Source organism: Prionailurus bengalensis, chromosome A3 (genome assembly GCF_016509475.1).
Source record: "Prionailurus bengalensis isolate Pbe53 chromosome A3, Fcat_Pben_1.1_paternal_pri, whole genome shotgun sequence".
Taxonomy (NCBI): Eukaryota; Metazoa; Chordata; class Mammalia; order Carnivora; family Felidae; genus Prionailurus; species Prionailurus bengalensis.
Genome location: NC_057354.1, coordinates 3,697,336 through 3,719,536, shown reverse-complemented (window position 1 = coordinate 3,719,536; position 22,201 = coordinate 3,697,336). Strand labels below are relative to the sequence as shown.

Sequence of the window (22,201 nt, the reverse complement as noted above, 5' to 3'; positions counted from 1 at the left end):
GAGCTCGTCAAAGGCGTTCTTCGTTTCTGTCACAGTGTTTGTGATCTCTAGAATTTCTTCTGGGTTCTTTCTTGGGATTTCCATCTCTGCTCTTGCTGCTCATCTGTTCTTGAAAACTGTCTACTTTTTCTGTCGTCACCCTCAGCATGTTAATCAGGGTTGTTTTAAATTCCTGGTCTGACGATGCTAACATCCCTGACGTGCCTGGTTTTGCTGTTCTGTCTCTCCAAATTGTGATTTTTGCCTTTCGGTATGCCTTGTAAGACTTTCCTGATATCTGGACGTGATGTCCTGGGTGGAAGGAACTGCCTTAAATTGCGCTTCAATAGTGTGGGGCTGAGGCAGGTGTCTGTAGCCGGTGACAGGGTCTCTCAGTATTTCAGGGAGCCATGCCTCTGGGCTGTGACCCTCACAAGTGTTTCTCAGTTTTATTTTCCACCTCAGGTGGGACAGGATGGCTCTTGGGGCTGGAGTTGGGGGTTTCCCTTCCACCAGGTCTGTTAGGCTCTGATGATACCCCAGCAGGTTAGACTGCAGTTAACTGGTTTCCCTGGAGGGAGACCTTGTGAAGGAGAACAGAGTGGTCGGGGGTATTTCGGAACGGTTGCTCCCCCCTCCCCTGCTGGAAGGAAGCAGAAGGGGATTCCTTTGCAGACATTCAGTGTGGGAACCTGGTCGAACTCCCGGTGGTAAAATGCACAGCGTCGCGGGGGCCTCTAGGACTGGATCTGTAGCTTTTAATCTCCGACTCGTCCACCTGAGCCCCCAGCAAGTCCCCAGTCATCGTTCGGGTTCCCCGCACTCCTCCCGCCCCTGGCGCTGGTTCCTGTGTAGGCTGCTGCTGGGGAGTCTCTGCTCTGTGTTCACCCCTCTCCAGTCTTGGGGCAGAGACTTCCCGTGTCTTCCTTCTCTTGTGGATCCAAGAGGAAGTAACAATTTCCAGTCTGTTCAGCTTTTTACTCAGTGTTAGAACAGGGTGGTGACTTCTGGGCTCCTTCTATGCAGACCCGGAAAGCAGATTTTCCTCGCTTGGACGTGAATTCTACAAGCAACAGTTTTTACGCTGTTGCCACCCCAAGATTCAAGTTTCAAACCGGCCAAGAAGTTTGCTTTTTCTCTTTTCTCCTGGCCTGAACTCAGGGACCCCATCTGTCTAGTTTGTGCCACTCTCCCTGCACCAGCCCAGTGGATGACACACACACACGACAGGTGCTCGGTGAGTGGGGGGAGGGGCAGCAAGGGGCAGAGGGGCTTCCCAGCAAGCGGGGCTGCGGGAGACGGGGTCACCGGTGTGGGAGGGCAGAGGGTCCCAGACCTTTGTCCGCGGCCTGACCCACGTGTCTTCTGGTGCACACGGTCTCTGCCCCGGATACTCACCACAGCCAGCCTACAGAGACAGGACACACAGGTGCATCCTGGCCGTGGTCCGCGTTCTGATGGAGCGGGTCCCCCCACTTCACCCGTGTGGGGTGTCGTAGTCCAGGCTGCTGTGACGAGATACCGTAGGCTGAGGGGCCGAAGCAGCAGGACCTGTGTTTCTCACCCTTCTGGAGGCTGGGAGTCTGAGGTCAAGGTGCCAGCAGATCTAAAGTCCAGTGAGGGCCCACTTCCTGCTTAGCAGGTGGCCATCTTCTTGCTGTGTCCTCACATGCTGGAGGGACAGGGGGGAACAGTCTAGTGTCTTTTATTTTTAAGATTTTTTTTTAAATGTTTATGTTTGAGAGAGAGAGACAGAGTGTTAGCAGGGGAGGGGCAGAGAGAGAGGGAGAGACAGAATCTGAAGCAGGTTCCAGGCTCCGAGCTGTCAGCACAGAGCCCAGCACGGGGCTCGAACTCATGAACTTTGAGATCCTGACCTGAGCTGAAGTCGGACGCTTAACCGACCGAGCCCCCCAGGTGCCCCTAGTGTCTCTTTTATAAGGAGCTGTACCCTCGTGACCTAAGCACCTCCCAAAGGCCCCACTCCCTACACCATCACAAGCATTCAATCTGAAGCATCGGGAATTTTGTGATTGACGGCTGTGTGTTCAGATGCGCCTTTGTCTCGGGGTTTACCGAGTGCACAGACAGATTTCTGCAATCACTCCACCTGTCTCAATGTATCCCTTTCTAGCTGCGTGACCTTGGCTAATTTCCTTAACCTCTCTGTGCCTCAGCTACACCATCTGTAAAGTGGGGTTGAGGAGAGGGTTATTCTGATGGTTAAAAGGATCAGTTCACCCAGTGGAGTCCTGGCTCATCATGCTGGGTGAATGGTGTTGCAGTAATAACCATCCCTGTCCCCGTCGTCACCCGTTGAGTGGAGAGGAACAGGGGAGGGCCCGAGTGCCACCGTGCCCAGGATCTGAATGAATTTCGCTTCCGATTTTGTGGATATTCCATAGTTGATTTGTTCCTCGTCCCCTCAACCAGTTCGTTAGTTTAAAAAGAGTGTCAAAGTCCCTGCAGCCAAGCAGGCATGTCTGTTCTCTGTTGGGAAGTGAAATTGAACATTTGTGTCATCGGACGTGGTTGTAGTCTGGAACGAAGACACGGAGAATAGACAGTTGCCAGGTGGGCCCCTGGCGGGACAGGCCGAGGGCTGTTTGCACCGGGCAGAAAAGCCACAAGAAGGCCTCCGGTGGCACCTGTCCCCGACCGGGTGGGTGGGGGGGAGGATCCCCAGGCCGTTAGCCTCCTTCACGGAGACGGCTGGGCCTCCCTGGTCAGGTTGCCGGGAGGCTGACGAGCCGTCACCTGTGACCACCTGCAGGGCTCCCGTGGTGGCCGCCATCACGTGTCTTCCTTGCTCTTCCTCGCTTGAGAACAAGGAACATTTGTCTGAGCCCCAGATCCTGATGCCCATGTACCTGTAACAGCAGGTGTCCCGGATCCCTTTATTTAACGTCCCTGACACATAGCAGGTGCCAACCAGGCACCAGATCTGCCCCAAACACGATGGCAGTGGGTGGGGCCTCTGGGGGGGGAGAGGTGGAGGGAGGCACGGCCCATGGGCTTCGCTGAGGACGGGAGCAGTCCTGGGAGCAGCTTGTCCGCTTAGCTCGGCCCTTGTACTGCCTGCCGGTGTGTGTCTTCCCCACTCCGAACCCCACGTTCACGTCTGCTTGTGTTCTAAGGGACCCACATCCTGCTGCCTGTGTCACTGACCGTATCAGCAGCGAGCACTGACGAGCACTTATCAGGTCGTCAGTGAGGACAGTAACCACAGACAAGAAGTGACTGTTCCTGGCTGTGCCGAGGCTGGTGAAGTAATCTGTGAGGTGTGAGTGCCCTGAATGCTATTCTGTGGGCAGTAAAGGTCAAAAGAGAAGCCCAAGGTGGCGGGGGGGGGGGTCTGCGTGCACCCCTGGGCCCTCGGACCCCCGAGCGGCACAGGACAGCGTGCCGAGACCCAGGGACGGGAAGTCCGCACTCGTGCCCTTCGGTGTAGCCGCAAATGGACGTGACCTCCCGAAAGAGCGGTTGGAATTTTCAGTGCACGCGCTCTCTCTTCTGGCAACTTGGCTTCCAGGAATTTATCCCCCGGTAACCCAGCCCTCACGCCTAATGGGTCATATGCACGAGCGTTTCACCGCCGTGGAACTGTCACATCTGGGGCCGGCTAGTCACCTGCTGGGGGGCAGGGGGGGGGTCCTACGTGCTGTAGGATATTTAGCAGCATCCCTGGCCTGTACAGCCTCGGAGCCAGAAGCAGCCCGCCCCCCAGTCGTGACATCCAGAAATGTCTCCAGATGCTGGTGAATGTCCACAGAGGAGGGCGGCTACCTGTGGGGGAGAGACACCGGTGCATCTGGACGTCCCCTGTGTCCTCACTTCGATAGGAGCCCTGAAACCCTCCCACTGGGCATCGGTCAGGGACCAGTTCAACAGGCTTTCCCCCATATCTGCAGCGGACACAGGTACTTCACAGAATGTTCCAGCTCTGGAACACGAAGTGCATCCAAAGTGTGTTGTCAGGTGACAGAAAGGATTGGAAGATTGTTGTTTTGTTACCTGTGTAAAATACCGCCCCCCCCCCCCACACACACAGCCATACTCTATATTGTAAGGAAGAGTAAACCAGAGAAAGCAGGCATTTTCTTACCGAGTGTGTCAGCCAATTATGTTTTGGGCGAAATAGCTGCTGAAAGTTGGAAATATAAAAATGATGTGTACCTGTGCTTAACAAATCATTTCAACGTAAAGCAGGAATGCCAAAAACCCTACACACACAAACGCGCGTTTCTTTGCCCCTCTTTGTCGTGGGCCGGGGCCCCGTTGGGAGCCTTGGGACCGGAGCCCCGGGTCCCTGCAGAAAGCACGCCCACTGCGCGCCTTCTGTGGCATCTAGTTCAAGTTCTAGAAGGCAGAGTAGGAGGTGAGGTGCTTCCCAAAGCAATGTGGGAGCTCGCTCCTTCCCCATGTTGTTTCTTTCCGGTTCTTTGAGTAGTAAAAACTACATTAGTCCTTGTTATCCTAAACTTTGTAGAAAGTGCCAAGGGAAGTAATCTTCGAAAGTGTTGGGGTGCCCGAGTTTCTCCTGGATCCGTAGAGGTTGCACCTACTTTGTACTTGTCACAAAGTTCAGGAGAACAGTGCTACTGTAGTTCTTCCCTGTTTGCTTCTTTCCTAAGCAGATCTGGAAAGAAACAGCTGTTTGCCAGGGTCCAGGACTAACCGGGAGGGCAGAGCCTCCCCCCTGCGAGCTCAGGGCCGGGGAGCGAGGGCAGCTGTGGCCACCTGGCCCGCACAGGTGGGTGAGAGCATCTCCCGCAGGTGCCCAGGCCCCCAGAGGGAGGGCTTGTGTGTTTGCGTGTGTGTGAGAGAGACCGAGAGAGAGAGAATTCTGGGTGCGTCTGGATCCCTGTCGCCGGGCTTGAAGCACCACGTCTGGTCTGTTTCCTGTTTCAGGCAGTGTGTGAGCGCATCTCTAGAAGGAAGTCCTGGAAGGAAATGCCAGGTCGATACGCCTGTGCCTTTTGCACGTTGACCGGGGGTGGGAAGCCTGGGTGAGGGCTGTGTGAACTCCCCTCTCCAGGCAGAGCAGGGAGCCCCCAGTCCCCCCACTGCCTTCAGCACCCTTTCCTGGGGAGGGAGGCGAGAGGAGGGCTGGGAAACCGCCCAATCGGAAGGGATTGAGGAAGTTGTTACAGTTTCTTACTGTTCTGCTTTTCAGAATGGGCCCGTTTGCTTTTATCATTTGCGAACAGACAAAGGCTGTTTTTGAAAAGGTCCCCTGCCTGCCTTGAGGACTCAGTCACACTGAGCAGGTGCCAACTGAGCCTGACAGAGCCCAAACCAGGGAGCAGACCCTAGGGCTCGGAGCAGGATGGGTGGGGGGGCGGATGTCACAGGGTTGGCAGAGGAGTTTGCTGTGGGTTTGAAGAACAAAGAAGAACTTGCCAAGTGTGCAGTGTCTCTGAGACTCGGCAGAGGTGGGCACATTCTGGAAGCTGGTGGGGCTGCCTGGGGCCCAGGTGTGCGCATGAGGGAGGGTCTTACTCTCTATCACTTTTCCCAGTCCCCGGGTAACCCGACAAGGCTAAGGACACCAGCCATGGGGTCACTAGCCAATATTGCTAATGGCAAAAAAAAAAAAAAAAAAAAAAAAGGACCCTATTTGTCAAATTGCATCTGTTTTGGAAAGTCAGTAAATAAGCAGCAGCACCTGGACCCCAAGTGGAGTGAGTCTTGAGGGGACCCTGGCAACTCACCCCAGGGAGCTGGGATTAGAGGAAGCGATCCCTGAGGGGCTGTGGGGCGGCTCCCACACCTGCCAGATCCTTCTCCCTCCCGAACGGCATCACCTGGGGGGGTGGGGACAGTTCTGGGAGCTCTGTGACCCGCTACCAGGACTGGCCCCTTGAACTCCTTTGTCCTGAGCAGATGAGGGAGACACAGGGTCCGTGACGGTCTGGTGAATCCAGATGATAATTCGAACCGAGACAGGACCGCTGTGGTGGGCTGACAGGCGGTGACGGTCAGGGGCCAGGCTTCCCCCTGAGGATGGGGCGCCTATCAGACACTGCTCAGTGGGAGCGTGACCAGATTGGCATTTGGAACCTACAGTGTAAAGAGAAGTTCATAAAGTTTTCTGATGGTGCACCCCAGTAGCAGAGGGCAAAACAGTCCACCCCGGATATATGTATGTTATTTGTAAACTATATGAGTGGTATGATGTGAGTATATTGTGAACGTCATAAAATGTACACAGAAATGGTAGGGAAGGGGCGCCTGGGGGGCTCAGTCGGTTGGGCGTCCGACTTTGGCTCAGGTTGTGACCTCGCAGTTCGTGGGTTCGAACCCCGCGTCGGGCTCTGTGCTGACAGCTCGGAGCCTGGAGCCCGCTTCGGATTCCGTGTCTCCCTCTCTCTCTGCCCCTCCCCTGCTCACACTCTGTCTCTTCCCGCAGCCTGACCTATGGAATCCTGGGAGGGAGGCCCAGAAGCTGGCAGGTCCCTGAGCACACAAGTGTGCGTGTTGGGGGAGGGCTGGGGGGTGACTGTGATGCACTTGATCCAGAGTTCATCCTTGATGTGAAATAGTGTAAGAAGTAGAATTTTTTTTTTAAAGCTTTTACAAATGCTTTTGTTGTTTATTCAACAAGTACTATACGTCCCAGCTCTGGGCCAAGCGTTTTAAGGATAAACCAGACTGTCCGGGGGGCTCCTGGCTAAAGTTGAAAAGCTGCCTATCAGCAGAGAGGAAGGAGTCAGAGAAGGGGGCGTGTCTGGGTGGGAAATCCCAGGACCCTGGGTGGGGCTTCGGTGGACTTGGGTGTGGGGAGTGGGGAGGGTGAGCACTTCCTGCTCTGGCAGAGCTGGAAGAAGGGGTGATGCCCTGCGGGCTCCGGGACCCTCTCCTGGGGGTCACGTTTAGTGAAAAGCAAAAGCTGAGATGTAGTGTGTTCGTTGAATCCTGTTTTAAATGTAGCAGAGGGCGTGTGCAAAGCTGCTCGCAATGGATCCTGTGAAGTCACCTGTGCGGAGTTAGGACTCCCCTGTCCTCCCCAGGGGCCAGGCCCGTTCACAGAGCCAGCGCCTGCTCCCTGCCTGAATGGCACCGGCCATTTCCCCCCCACGGACACCAGGTGGCGCTGCAGATGGTAACTCGGGCAGGTGCTCTGGAGGCCAGGCCTTTGGGACAACCTGGTGGCCTCTGTGGTGGAGGGTCAGCTGTGGGTGAACCTTGCTGGGCACAGAGCAGCGCTGTGGGGGAGGGGCTCACAGACCCAGTGATGGCCCACAGCAGCCGAGCCGTACTTTCTCGGAGCCGTCACTTCCTGCCGGGTGGTTTGCCAAGCTGTCACCACCTGGTCCCCATGGCAGCCTCACGAGGGTATTGTCCCGTTTTGACGGAGGCAAAGAGGGGAAGGAAGGAGCCACTTGGAGCACCGCTCTCTCTCGTGTCTTGCTGGGAGCGTCACTCTGTCATCCATCGGCAAACTCCCGCTGTGCTGTGAGCAAGGAGATACGGCCAGGCCCTGCCTACAGCCAGCCCACAGCAGGCGGGCGAGGGAGGACCCCTCGATGCAATTTCAGGATTGAGGGATGAGTCCCGGGATGTGCACAAGCCAAGGACGTGTGCGATTTCTCCTCCCTGAAGACTCCACTCTCGGGCCGGCTTGTGCCCTAAAATGCTCTGACGCGCGTCCCATCCTGGAGGAAATGCGTCAAAACTGTGGACCCACTGGTCCTGACCCTGCTTCAGACAGGCGTCCAGGCTGTGTCAGGATGCGGGCAATGGGAGGAAGGTGGGAGAGGGGCCGCGAGGAGGGCCCTGGTCCGGCGAGGGGGGGGCCTGCAGAGGGAGGCTAACAGGGTATACCAGTCGGCTCGGGCTGCGGTAACGGGATGCCAGAGACGGGGCGGCTTAGACATCACGTATTTCTCTCTTCACAGCTCTGGAGGCTGGAGGTCTGAGATGTGGTTTATGCTGAGGGCCCCCTCCTGGCTTGCAGATAGCCACCTCCTCACCGTGTCCTCCCGTGACCTTTCCTCTGTGTGCACAAGGGGGGGCCTGGAAACTTCTGTGTCTCCTCTAAGGACGCCAGTCTGATCAGATCGGGGCCCCGCCTTTATACTCTCTTAACTTTAATCCCCTCCAGAGGCCCTGTCTGCTGACACAGGCACATATCCGGGCAGGGCTTCAGCCGTGAATTTTGAGGGGGGCTCCATTCAGTCCATAGTGCTGGGACGGGGGGGCGGGCAGGGGGCGCTAAGTCAGGAGAGGTTGGCCAGAGCGGGGGTAGGGGTGGGGGTGGGGGGAGGCCGCTAGCTCAAAATTCAGGGGAGAGGAGGGGTCCCCTGCACTAGGAACTCACAAGAGGAGGAGACTTGCCCAGCTCATCATCAACCAGGGACCTCACAGTCCCTCAAGAGCATTTATTAAGCACCCTCTGCATGCGTGGTGAGCGAAGCCAAGTGCCACTGGGGGGGACACAAGTGAGCGTGTGCACCTGGGTGATCCTTGGGGCCACGTGGTCTTGTTTTCCTCACTCCCTCTTCATCCCCTCCTTCCGGTGAAACCCAAGTGGCACATGACCTTTCTGTTCGCTCATACGGGTCTCCAAGCATCATGCAGTCTAAGTCCCAAACTCCATTTGGTTCAGAAATCCGAATATCCTTCCCATGTGATGATCAAGGCTTCTAGGTGATTCCCTGTCTCGCCTGCCCCTCCCCCACAGCCCTCGTCCCCATCCCCCAGCGGGGGCTGGTCCACTGCAGCAGGATGGCCCTGGGCTCTCAGCTGTCATTGGCCGCTCAGACCCCGGCGCGCATGGCCTCAGGGGTCACATTAGAGCCTCAGTTTCCCTCAGAAGGACGTGGTATCTCGCTTGGACAGTTAGAGAACCCGAGACCCTTTGGGGCCCAGACGAGGATGGAGCTGCAGAGACATGGAAAGGATACAGGTCAGAGATGAGAGTTTTGGGGACCCGTTAGTCTCGTCTCCCTGCCGCCGTAACACATCGCCGTCCTTGATGTTTTTGAATAAGAGGAATTTACTATCTCGCAATCCTGAGGGTCTCACTTGGTTAAGATCATAAGGTCGGCCGGCTCTGTCTCCTAAAGACACCAGGGGAAGATCTGCTTCCTTGCCCTTCCCAGCTTCTGATGCTGCCACGGTCCCGCCTCCGTCTTCAAAGCCAGCAGTGGCTAGTGGTGACTTTCTCGCGTCTCGTCACTCTGATGCTGACTCTCCTGCCCCCTTCTTCCACCAAGAAGGACCCTGTTGATTACATTGGCTGCCGCTGCCTAATCCAGGGTTCTCTCCCCATCTAAGGGTCCTCTGTCACATCTGCAAAGTCGCTTTGCCGGGTAGGGTCACGTATTCGTAGTTTCTGGGGTCAGGAAGTGGACAGCTAGATAAGGCAGGACACCCTCGAGCTCCTCGTTGTGACCGGCACCCGTGCTCCTCCCTGAGACCAGGCTTGGCCCTGGGGACGTGGAAATACGGGAATCCACACGACTGCAGCACTAGCTCACGTGTGAAGCACACACCGGAAAACGTGTTCTTCCTGGGGAAGGTCGTCAGCCCAGGATGCCGGTCTCTGGGTTCCCCCATCAGGCTGAGAAATCTTAGGAAGTGCCGTCTCCTTTTGAACAGGATAGAGGAGAAGGAGGAGGAGGAAGTAGTTCTAGAAGGCAGGCTGCTCCACCGCGTGCTTTCTGGGAAGGCAGGCAGGAATTCAGGGGCCCCGTGGACGAGAGTGGCGGACTTCCTAACCTGCGGCCCCGAGGCGGGAGGAGAGGGGCATCCAGACAGCCCCCTCTGTGTGTGGTCCCCGTGCTCACCAGTCTCCAGACTCGCTCTGCCTGACCCCGTGCCCCCCCCCCCCCAGCTCCCTCCCTGCTTCCTTGGCTCTCTGCTCCCTTGGTTCCTGGATGTTGATGCTGCAGGTCGGGGGGTGCAGGGGGACCCAGCCCGGTCCACGGAGAGCCCTGGATGTTGACGCTGCAGGTCAGGGGGTGCAGGGGGACCCAGCCCGGTCCACGGAGAGCCCTGGATGTTGACGCTGCAGGTCGGGGGGTGCAGGGGGACCCAGCCCAGTCCACGGAGAGCCTTGGATGAATACAACGGATGGTCTCTTGAAAGTCCAGAGAGACCGAGTCTTAGGAGCAGGGAGTGTGTCATGAAGGACCACGTTCAAAATCAAAATAAATTCGCAGCTGCTAGAAGTGTGTTCAGGGTCTTGAAGGACAAGATGGAGGAACAGATGGAGAATCGTAGCAGAGAAGCAGAAACTATAAGGGAGCTGAATGCAAATTGTAGACAGAAAAGATACAGTGGCTGAAATGGAAATTTCACAGCCAATTGAAAAGGGCCCCACAGTGTCAGCTTCTCGTGCGAGACAGGCTGGGGGGCCGTTCTCACGCAGGGGCTTGTGAACCAGGACCTGGGGCGGGCGGGGGACCCCTGGCATCCTCGTTTCTCTCCTGGCACCCAGCCCTCCTTGCTCCCCCTTTTCCGCCCCCTGCCGCTCAAATGCCAACGCTTCCCGCACGCGAGCTCCTGCGGGCCGAGCCCGGCGGGCTCCAGGATGGCCGGTTCCGGCTGGGAAGCGGCTGCATTAGCGGCAGGAGGCGGTGCATCCTCGGAGCTCAGACTTGTGCATCCCCGTAATTACAGCCTTAGGATCAGTTCCAACGTGGGACTGATTGAGAAAAAGCTTTCTCATGGCTGGCTTGTCTGTCTGTCGCCGCGGAGCCTCTCAGCCATATGTTCGTATGTATCCACGGCCCCATTTATGTGTCGTCCTCCTTCCCAGGAAGGCACGGAGACGGTGGCTCTGGTGGCAGCCGCAGGCCAGGCAAGCAGGGCGGGTGGGGGGACGAAAACCTGTCAGAGATACAATCAGCCCCACTTTGGCTCAGGAATCCCCCTCCCAGGAACTGGGGGGATGGGAGCGTTGACCCCTGTGCTGGGGGGACAGAGGGGGGACAGTGCCTGCAGCTGTGGCCAGAGGACCAAAAGGAACACCTGTGTGTCCGTTCCGGGGGGTGACGCGACCGTCACTCTCTGGGATAGTTGGTGGCCCTTAAAGGCCAGGAGCCGGACTGAATCACCCTGATCTGGAACCGGAGCCCAATGTGTGAGCGAGGCAGGTGCGGTGTGATTCCACTGCTGTAAGACGGAAGCGCGAAGTCGGAGTAAGTGGTTGGTTGTAGAGAAGTAGGCGTGGAAGTAAGGCTCCTAGAACATAGTAGTGGTTTCTTCTGGAGGGGAGACGTGGGCGGAAAGGGCGCCTTCTCCCTCCCTACCGCTGCTTTAGGCTTAAGCTGTCTGCAGGTACCTGTTCTTTTTGGAGCTGAGGGAACAGACTTGTGGGAGCCAGAAGGCAGCCAGCTGGCTCTCTGCTCTCCACTGTGACCTGGGACAGCTCCTGTGTCTGTGAGCCTCGTGGTCCCTCTGGTGCCTCCCCTCGTGGGTGGCTGGGGCCTGGTGGGCCCCCTCCGGCTCCGACAGTTGGGGCAAGCTCCCTGTAGGTGCAGGGTGGTCCCCTGAGGTCATCGGATGGGTTTTCTTTAAGTGGGTCGCTGTCGTGAATTATCTGGATTGCTTTCCAAATGTTAAGCCACCTTGTACCCCTGTCAGTCATGGTATTGTTGTCATTTTTACAAATCCTCGGATTTGATTCGCAAAAATTGTTTATAATTTTACACCCATGTTTGTGGGGTTGTCAGTCTTTAATTTTTCTTTGATTCAAATATCTTTTCTGGTTTTAACATCACTGTGAATTCTAGTTTCGTAGCAGGGGTTTTAAAGTCCCCCCCCCTTCCTCCTCCGTCTTTCAACTTCCTGAAATAACTTATGCAGAATTGGATTACTTACTGCATGCTTCATTGTCAATGTATGCCTCTGGGCCTGCAGGTGTTTTTGTCTGGCGGGAGGGGGGAAGCATTTTAACTACAAATTTTATTTCTTTAATAGATAAAGGTCTATTCCGGTTTTGTATTTTTTTTTTCTTGAGTGAGCCCTGGTAGATGGTATAGAATCAGATGGAGAGCCCACTCGTCTTCCTGATGTTGGTAATTTCTCTGTCTCCCTCTTTCTCTCTCCCCCCCCCCCCCGCCCCCAATCAGTTTGACTAAAGTTCTATCAATTCTGTTGCTCCTCTCAAAGAACCAGCTTTTGGTTTCAAGGATTTCCTTCATCGTGTTTGTATTTTCAGTTTTCACTGCTTTCTTTTTTTTAATTAATTTATTTTTTTAACGTTTATTTTTGAAGGAGAGAGAGACAGAGTGTGAGTGGTTTAGGGGCAGAGAGAGAGGGAGACACAGAATCCGAAGCAGGCTCCAGGCTCCGAGCTGTCAGCACAGAGCCCAACACGGGGCTTGAACCCATGAACTGTGAGATCATGACCTGGGCCGAAGTCGGACGCTTAACCGACTGGGCCACCCAGGCGCCCCCAGTTTTCACTGCTTTCTGCTCTGAGCTTTATTATTCCTTCTGCTTCTCTGGGTTTAATTTGCTCGTCTCTCTCTTAAGATGGAACATGAGGGCACTGATTTGAAGGCTTTCTTCTTTTTGGAGATAGGTATTCAATGATGTAAAATCTCTCCCAACACCATTTTGATATATTGCATTTTTTATTTGCTTCACAATACTTTCTAATTTCCCTTTTGATTTCTTCTTGGGACTATGGGTTAGTCAGAAGATTTTTTTTTAATTTAGTTTCCAAAGATGGGGGTACTTTTCTAGAGAGCTTTTTGTCACCAATTCCCAGTTTTATTTCACTCTAATCAGAGAGTGTGTTTTCTGCGACTGGAGGGAGCACTTTCACACGTATGAGGACCTGCCTCTAAGCGTGTGTGTGGTTTTCCGGCAGCCGCTGTGCGCACACGCGGGAAGAGAGCGTTTGTCCCGGGCAGGGTTTTTCTAAATGTCAAGCAGGTCCCGTGGCCGGTTAGTGGCTCTCGTGTCTTCCACTCCCTTCCACTTCGCCTTCCTTGTTCTGTCACTTCCTCAGGAGAGGTCTTGAGATCTCCAACAGCGCCTTGAGGCTTCTCTGTTTCTTCTCTCAGTCTGTCAGGTGTTGCGTTTCGGTTTTGAACCTCTCAACAGGTTCACAAATCTTTAGCACTGGTCCGTCCTCCGGATGAAGCCGTCCCTTTCTCACTCTGAGATCGCCCTTGATCCCTGAGAAGGTTCTTGGCTCAGAAATCTACCTTGCGTGATGTTCACGAGTGCCTTTGGCTTTCCTTCGATGGGTTCAGAGCTGTGCGTCTTTCCCCTCGTATCTGTTTGTGTCTTTATAGTCAAAGTATGTGCTTTGTGGGCAGCATAGAGGTGGGTCTTGCTTTGTTATCCATCGGAGAGTTTTTGCCTTCCAGGAGGGTATTCAGACTATTTGTGCCGAATGCAACTCTTAGGTTTAAATTGTTTTTTTAACTTTATTTATTTATTTTGAGAGCGAGAGAGAGAGAGCAAGCGAGGGAGGGGCAGAAAGAGAGAGAGAGAGAGAGAAATCCCAAGCAGGCTCCTCACTGTCAGTGCAGAGCCTGACATGGGGCTTGAACTCACAAACCATGAGCTCATGACCTGAGCCGAAGTTTGAGGTGCCTGATAGGGATGGGGGGAGGGGGGCGGGGGACGTCCTGAAGGAAGCCTGGAAAGCAAGCCTGGAGTACAGGAGAGGAGGTGAGACCGTGTATGGAAATCCCGAGCCGTTAGCAGTCGGGCCTTAGTGTCTCATGGGACAGAGGAGGTCATGTGGGGAGCGGGTGTGGACAGAGGGTCCTGGGACACACGGACATGTAGAGGTGGGGAGACGTCAAGGAGCCAGCAAAGGAGACTGAGACGTGGCCATCAAGGTGGGAGGACAGCCGACCGGAGTGGTGGCTTATGGGGAAAGGGAAGGGAGCCTTTCACAAAGAAGGGAGTGCCGACCACCTCTGGGTCTCTAGAGGTACCCTCTGCCCCACTGGGGTAGGTAATGGGAGCTGACGAGACAGGGGCCTGGGGCACATTGGCAGTTACATACCTGCTGGTGTGCCCATGAGCAGGTGCTGCCTGCTGAGCCGGGGCCCAGTGCTGTCCCGGCCACTGTGGCACCAGGGGACAGGCAGCATCACCCCACCCTACCTCCTCTGCCCTGCCTGTCTGCTGCACATTGGAAAGGCACCCCCAACGTTCACCAGAGTCGAACTAGATCTGGTACCATCAGACTCCTAATTTACTTAAGTTTTTGGCTTCTACGTTGATTTTTTTTTTTTTATTAGCTTTTGCCAATAAAGAACTCCACAGGGTGTTAGGCGGGACCGGTCCGAAGGTAGATGAGAGTCTTGCCCTTGGAAAGACAGTGTTGGTTCCCACAGATGCACCCAGGGAAAAGACATTTTGTGGCAGGTGAGCTCTGACCACATCCAGAAGCCAGCCTTGCCCGTGGGGACTTTGGGGGAGCCAGCAGACAAGTCAGATGGTGGCAGTTCTCCGGGAGCGAGAAAACGAGTATTTTCCCTCCGCTGACCGCCAGGCGGCCGGTCTCCGCCGAGATCTGCACACTCTCAGAGTTCAAGACCACCGCAGGGCTGGGGGGGGGAGGAGCATGTTACCGTAGACCGAGTGAGACCCTCTCACAGAGACTCAGCCTCCTCCTCTTGGATGAACTTGCCCTGTGTGGCTGCAGCCGTGGGTTATGTACAGAGTTCTGGAAAAGGCGACCCTGACCATTTTTTCCAGTTGTTGCTTTTATGGAGGAGACAGTTTCTCTACCATCTATCCTGATGTTGCTCAACAGTGTTCTTTCTCTTTAAATAATTGTTCATTTTCATTTAAGGAAATTATGATAAAAAAACACAATACCAAAAAGCAAAATTAGTACAGAAAATGAGGAATTCTTGACCTCCCTAGGCCAATTGTAATGTCATATGTACTTAAAATTTCGGCACCTACACATCTACAGACATGTTTCTGGGGATGGCACACACACATCCATACACCCTGCTGTCGTCAGCAGCATCCTGTGAATGTCTTTCTGACACTCAGTGACCTACAGGCCACCATTGTCGATGGGTCTGCAGAGGCTCACGGTACATACGATGTGCCATCATCTGACAGGTGTCATCCTGGGCATCTTGGTTTATTTAATTTCTTGCTTTCATAAATGACGCTGGACGAGCACCCTTGTATCTGGTTTTCTGTGCTTGTCCCACTTTTCTGTGTCAAAACAGGGAAACCGGTGCGTCTGGGGGCATCTGGGGAGGGAGGACGGCTTGCCTCCCACGGTCGGGACAGAAAGGTTTCCTGACCTCGGATCCTCAGCCTCACATCTTCTCCGAGTCGGACCGCTCTGGGATGTGTGCTCGTTCAGAGAGATTCTGGGGGCGCCTGGGTGGCCCAGTCAGTTGAGTGTCTGATTCTTGATTTCCCCTCAGGTCACGATCTCACGGTTGGTGAGATCGAGCCCCACGTGGGGCTCTGCGCTGACAGGGCGGAGCCTGCTTGGGATTCTCTCTCTCCCTCTCTCTTTGCCCCTCCCCTGCTTGTGTTCTTTGTGTCTTTGTCTCTCTGTCAAAATAAATAAACATTAGGGGCGCCTGGGTGGCCCAGTTGGCTAAGCGTCCGACTTTGGCTCAGGTCACGATCTCACAGTTTGTGGGTTCAAGCCCCGCGTCGGGCTCTGTGCTGACAGCTCGGAGCCTGCTTGGGATTCTGTCTCCTCCTCTCTTTGCCCTTCTCCCACTTGCTCTCCGTATCTTTCGCAAAGTAAATAATAAAAAAATACTAAAAGTAAATAAATAAATGAGCATTAAAACCACAACAAAAAACCCAAATTGACCCAATTGAAGGTTGGGTGGGAGTGCTGGCCAGATTCGTGGAAAGCCTCATTTGTAAGCTATTTGGAAATTTCCTTTGTTGACTTCTCAGTAACAAAACCTAGTAACCTCCTGACACGCTAGAGAAGACCTGATACCAGGCTCTAAGTTTTCGTCGTGGCCCTACTGTGTGCCCGTGCCGTGCCCAGAGAGGCTGGGAGAACGGCTTGCTTGTTCCCGGCACCGGGACTTTAGGTGGAGCGAATTCTCATTTCCATCTGGAAATCTCTGACGAAGGTTCTTTTTCTCAGTTAAGAACAAATACGATTAAAGTTTGTAATAAGCCCAAGACATTTGCCATGGGCTTAAAAAGACTTTCGTTATCAAAAGCTTAAAAGATTAAACCACACTCAGTGTGGTTTCATAGTTGAGCATACTCTGGGTCTCTGAAAATGGCAATCCCTTCTTGCCGCGTATTAGACCCTTGACATTCATGAAGGATTTGTCCCGAGACCTTTGCGATGCCCTTAATTCGTGAATGCCACCAAAGCTGTCAGTTGCCCCCAGAACACACAGTAAAGACTAACCAAAAAATGCATGTGACTCCTTCAGGCTCTTTGTGATCCTATAAATGTAGGATTCTAGCCATTTATAAAGCTATTAAAACAAATTCAGGCTAGAGCCCTCGCTGGAATGGTTTGGGGAGTCATTATGTTCCTCTTTCTCTATAAAGCATAGCAAACAAGCTCATATTAGAAATTCAAATCTCAGCGGAGCCCCCAATTTTTGTGTCTTACTTTGTCCCCAACTTCTGTGAAATGTCACATTCTGAGACTCATTTCTGGCTTTGCACCCCCGTCTTCAACGCTAGGCGTCGGCTTTCTCGGGGAGCCATTTTTCTTTGCCTCCACCCAGGGGGTGTTGGGGGATGGTCTGAACCCCCGGATTGAAATCCATGTCCTGGTAAAGCTGCAGAACCGCCACCTGCAGTTACCTGCCAGGGGCGGGGGGCAGAGGGGTGTCTCATTCAGAAACTCACCGACTCCGCACATCACCGTTTCCTGGCATGCCATCCTTCTCTGCCCGTGAACACGGCCAAGCCCACTTCTCTTAATTTAGACATCCCATCCTCTAAGATCTTACTCGCACCCGGATGTTGGCTGATCCCGGGCGTGTGTGGAAATAAAGATCAGCCTCAGCCTGAGGACCCGGAGTCAGCCCACCCTTTCCTTCGCTCCGTGTTCGCTGGTAACACGCTGCGTCAGCGCTGTTCTGGGGCCCGCGGAGGGTACACTGCTGTTGACCTCAAAGTCTGGTGAAGGAGACGATAAATTGATGGACGGGGAAGAGCTCAGATCCAGGGGGAGTTCACGGTGTGGCGTCATGGTGATTGGAGTCCCCGCGGGCCCCTTTGAGAAGGACGGAGGCTGGCTGTGGGGACAGGGCCGGCTGTGGACGGTCCAGCAGAGCCGGGTGGCCTGTGGGGGGCAGACCTGCTCCGACGGCCCCGGGGTGGGCTGCTCTCGGGACTGGGGAAGCGGGGAGAGTGGACCCTGAGGGGAAAGGGGAGGGGAGGGGACCGCCATGGTTATGGCCCAGACACAGAAGGAAGCCTGAGTGCCATTCATAGTCACCCTGGGGGAACAGGTGTCAAGCAGGACTGCCCCTGGAGGTCCTCTGTGATCGATCGCCCACCCGTGGAACGCATGACCCACAGGCGGTGACATCACTCTCTCCCGGTATCGCCCCCCTGCCCGTCCGAAGGCGCCACAAGCTGACAGACACATCCCCGTTGCCCTGGTGCAGATTCCTTCGAGCAGCAGGGGGGCGGCTAGGTCGGCAAGCCAGCACGCGACTAATACCTGTGTCCTTGTCCCTTCCCTCCCGTCCCTCCGGCGGCTCTCAGGAACACTGCCGAGAAAATGCAAGAAGGAGCTCTTGGCGGTGAAGCTACGGAATCGGCCCAGCAAGCAGGAATTGGAAGACCGGAACATTTTCCCCAGGAGGACTGACGAAGAGAGACAGGAAATCCGGCAGCAGATTGAGATGAAACTCTCCAAGTAAGTAGTGGCTTGTCGCCTCAGGCAGAGGCGGGGGCCCCCCTCGCAGCCCGCACCCCGCGAGGCCCTGTCTTCCCTGCCCTGCGCCGTCTCAGGGCTCCCAGACGGGGCTCTGACCGAGACTTCTCGCCTCGCCACCGTCCACGCTGGGGACCGGACAGTCCTTTGTCCTGGGGGCCGTCCTTGTCTTCATGCCTGACATCCTCCTGGGACAGTCAGAACTGTCCCCGCACATCTCCACCTGCCTGGGGGGGGGGGGGGCACATCGCCCCCAGCAGAGAGCACGGGTCTGTAGAGGGCCAGCGAGCCCCCTGAAGGAGTGAAGGGGCCACGGCTGGGAGGGGCTGTGACAGCGTGGGCAGGACATGCCTTGTGGGCGTCCCGGACCTGGGGGAGAGGCTCTGTTTTCGCCTCCACCAGGCCACCTTCCTGCAGGAATGTGCATCCCGTGTTGCCAGATCGCCTAAGTTTTTCAAGGAAAGCTGGAATCTACTGGGGGGACAGTGCGTGCACCAAGTTGAGCCCATCTGCTGTCTGGCTGTGACCCAGAGCCACGAGTGAGCGCCCTCTGCTTTACAGCCCCCAGGCGTCCCCTAGGGCGGTCACTAGGGTTGGCTGTGTGATGGGCCCGGACAGCGTGGAGCTGTGGGTCTTTGTGGCTGGGATCTGCCGGGGTCCAGGGATGCGCCGTGGGACAGGATGCTTTGTTACCAGGAGGGGGATGGGCTGTGACCGCATGGTGGGCCCAGCATTGGAGGACTTTCTAGGTTGCTCCCCAAAAACCGGGGGCCAGAGCACACGGGGCAGTCCCACTCTCACCGGCGGCCCCTGCCACGAAGCTGGCCCAGAGCAGCTGAACATGAACCACAGGGCTTTTGTGGGAATCAGGCCCTTCGAGCCTTCTGGATCGTAGCCCCAGGATTGGGTGCGGGTGTCAGAAAGGACGTATTAATGGGGCTCTGGCACACACCTGTTGCCATCTCCCTGACCTCCCTGCTGCACCTTCTGGAGTATGGCCTGGGCGGGGCTGGGCTTGGAGGGACAGGGTCCCGGACTCCCTCAGCCTACCGTTCCCCCTTTAACCCTCAGAAGCTGGTCCTGCAGAGCAGGAAGGGATGGCATGCCGATGGCGGACCAGCTGTCCCCGTGCCTCACCCTCGATTTGCCCTTGACTGGCGCTTCTCACTGACCCCTGCACCCAGGTCACCTGCAGGGACCACGGGAACATACAGGTTCCGATGAAGCAGGTCTGCAGCGGCCCTGGGGTTCTGTGTTTAGACAAGCCAGGGGACGCCAGTGCTGCTGGTCTGTGGGCCACCCTCAGCGTCTTCCAGCCTCGGTAGCCTTGACATTTGGGGCCGGGTGAGTTTGTGGTGGGGTGTCCTGGGCAGGCTAGGACGTTTAGCAGCAACACTGGCTTCCGCCCGGTGGGGGGGGAGGGGTTACTCCTATCTTGCTCCCACCCACCCAACTGTGACAACCAGAAATGCCTCGAGACATTGAGTGTCCCCTGGGGGACAGAATCGTCCCGGTCAAGAAGCACTGATCTGAAGGTCAACTTGGACTTCTTCTCCCGGGGGTCTTTCCTCTGCCTGAGGCACGGGGCTCTTTGGGTGGCTCAGCCCTTGTTCCGCTCTGCACCAGGGAGCGTGGGCCCCGGTGGGCCCATCTTCCGCTGAAATCCCTCACTGACTGTTGTCGGCGGGGGGGGCGGGGAATGTGCAGCCCCCAGGTGCTAGGATTCTCTGTGCCTCGGTTTTCTCACCTGTAAAATGGGGTGATGGCAGCTGCCAGGCCCATGGCAGAGGAGGGACCGGCTCAGCAGGGCACAGGGGCCCCAAGCTGGGGTCCTAGACACTTGGAGTCACACACACAGACCTGGGTTCAAATTCCACTCTGCACTGATGTCCGGGGTGACCTTACCCCTGTCCGGGTCTTATAAGGAAGGCGTGTTACACAGCACCTGCCCCTCGGCAGGTTGGGCTGCTGACCTCTGCGAGCTGGGGCCTCTTCCTGCGTCATCTCTAAGCCTTGTGGCCAACGGTGCCTGTGACACAGACCGCCGTCAAGGTGTCTGGTGGCTACTTGGGGCTCAGGAACCCCACGGGGAAGCTTCTTAAAATACAGATTGATGGGGCACCTGGGGGGCTCAGTCGGTTGAGCGTCCGACTTCGGCTCGGGTCACGATCTCTCGGTCTTTGGGTTTCAGGCCTGCATCAGGCTCTGTGCCGACGGCTCGGAGCCTGGAGCCAGTTCGGATTCTGTGTCTCCCTCTCTCTCTGCCCCTCCCCTGCTCGCACGCTGTCTCTCTCTCTCCGTCAAAAGTAAATAAACATGAAAAAAATTTTTAAAAAATACAGATTGGTGAGCCCCATCCAGACCCGAGACCGGAACATTCTAACAAGTTGCCTGGTAGGGGTGGGCTGAGGCAAGCCACCAGCGTGAGCCCGTATTAGCGGATCGAATGAGGCTATGATGCCCCTCAAGCCGTTATCGTTGAGTCTGGGTCACGCGTCAAAGACTTAATTTACTCGTGTGAGGGGCCCTGGGCAGCGGGGATCACTCCTGTCAGCTCGCGCCTTCCTGCGGAGCCACGGCCTCAGACCTCTTCCTGTGTGGCTGAACCGCCCCCCTCCCCCCGCCCCTGTGCTTGGTCCCCCTGCTTGGTGTGGGGCAGATGCCGGAGGAACACGCGCGGGAGGGAGCGGGGAGGGAAGCCTAGGAAGCAAATGCATGAACCCCTCGGGAGGGGTCCAGCTATCACAGACGGGGAGGAGGCCTGGGCCGGCAGAGGGGACCCCTGTGGACACAGGGCCCCAGACCAAGGTCTGCCCCTGCTGCCGGGGGGTGTCCCAGAGGCCCCCTGAGGAGAGGGGTCTGGACCAGCATTTCCGAGAGAGATGGCAGGTGTCGGGTGTGAGCGGTTGTCCGAGGTGCAGCTTGGGCCCGGCTGTGGGGCCCCGAGGCCTTTCCTCCTGGGTGTCACAAGGCCCCTTTCAGGGTCGCGGCTGTAGTCAGCATGCTGTGCCAGAGGCCTCTTGAGTGAGGGGGACCTGAGGGCACGGGCACAGCCACGTCCACGGCCACGTGGGGTGTCGCCATGCCTGGCCTCAGCTGTGCTGCAGGTGCCGTGGGCGGGCCGTGGGGTGTCCAGACCTCACGGCAGGCAGGGAGGTTCTTGTACCCCTCTGGGGAGCTGCTGGTACAGTGGAAAAAAATGTCAGACCGTGGGCCAGGGAGGCAGTGGGGACAGTCTCCACGTCCTGGGATGATTTGGGGACTTGGTGCCACCACCCGGGGACTTTGATGGCCGTTGCCTCAGCGGAGCCCCGACTGCCTGTGCCTGTGGGCCGGGCTCCCGGCCCCGCAGTGGGGCCACAGGCTGCTGGGTTCCAGCTCCCGGGTGCCGGGGCTATAGTCCCAGCACTGACTGACCCCCCAGGCCGCCGTGGACGTCTAGCTCCAGCGTTTCACGTGAATGGGAGAGTCTGTGCTTCCCGAACGGCAGGCACCGTTGAGGGGGCTTCTCGGTCTGCGGCCCCCCTGAGTGCCTGACGACCTTCAGTTTCCTTTCACTCACCCTGGCCTCAGCCTCATCAGTGATAGCCTTGAGTCCCGTGTTCTCATTATGTGTTTTTTCTTTTTTAAGTAAAGGAGAAGAGAGTTCCTAACTCTTCACCTGGGTGGGGGGTGCGGTGGGGGTGGTTCTGAGCCTCAAATGAGAAGCCACAGGGAGGGGGGTGTGCGTCCTGAATAAAGTCTCCTGCAGGTGTGCTGGAATGATCTTTTTTTTCCCCCCAGTTTATGTATTTATTTTGAGAGGAGAAGGTGGGGCAAAGGAGGGGCAGAGAGAGGGGAAGAGAGAGAATCCCAAGCAGGCTCCAAGCCGTCAATGTGGAGTCCAACATAGCACTCGATCTCACAAACCGTGAGATCATCACCTGGGCCGAAATGAAGAGTTGGCTGCTTAACCGGCCGAGCCACCCAGGTGCCCCTGGAACGGCCTGTCTTGACCCTCTCTCCGCCACGTCTTTGCGGACTTCCCCTTTCCGTTGGTGCACCGGCCACATTCACGCAGTCATGCGCTCAGCAGGTATTTGCCGAATAGCTGTGACGTGCCAGACACGCTGCTGGGTGTGAGGTGTCCTAGCAGACAAGACGGAGGTACTCTCTGCCCTGTGGGGCTTACTGTACCTGAGTATGCTGCAGGCATGGCTGGATCCAGATGCTCCTACGGCGTCGATAAGAGTTGGTCTACTTCTGTTTCTTGACTTGGTTGTGCTCCGTGTGGCTTCATTCTCTGGCTATTTTGCTCCACATCCTGGTCCAGGAAGCTCCAGGCTTCCCTCTGTATGGGAGCCCATTCCTGAAGCGATCGCCTTGACCAAAGGGATGGAAGGCGCT

At 56.1% G+C, this 22,201-nt stretch overlaps 1 protein-coding gene across 2 annotated transcripts in view; it reads left to right on the top strand.

Annotated features, from left to right (window-relative positions):
• Nucleotides 1–22,201, top strand: part of PHACTR3 (phosphatase and actin regulator 3) — a 213,032-nt gene that overhangs the window by 153,716 nt on the left and 37,115 nt on the right. For both annotated transcript variants that reach the window (XM_043553554.1, XM_043553552.1), the window contains one exon: nucleotides 17,644–17,797. In XM_043553554.1, coding sequence (XP_043409489.1) covers nucleotides 17,644–17,797 — 154 coding nt within the window. The remainder of the gene's footprint in view (nucleotides 1–17,643; nucleotides 17,798–22,201) is intronic.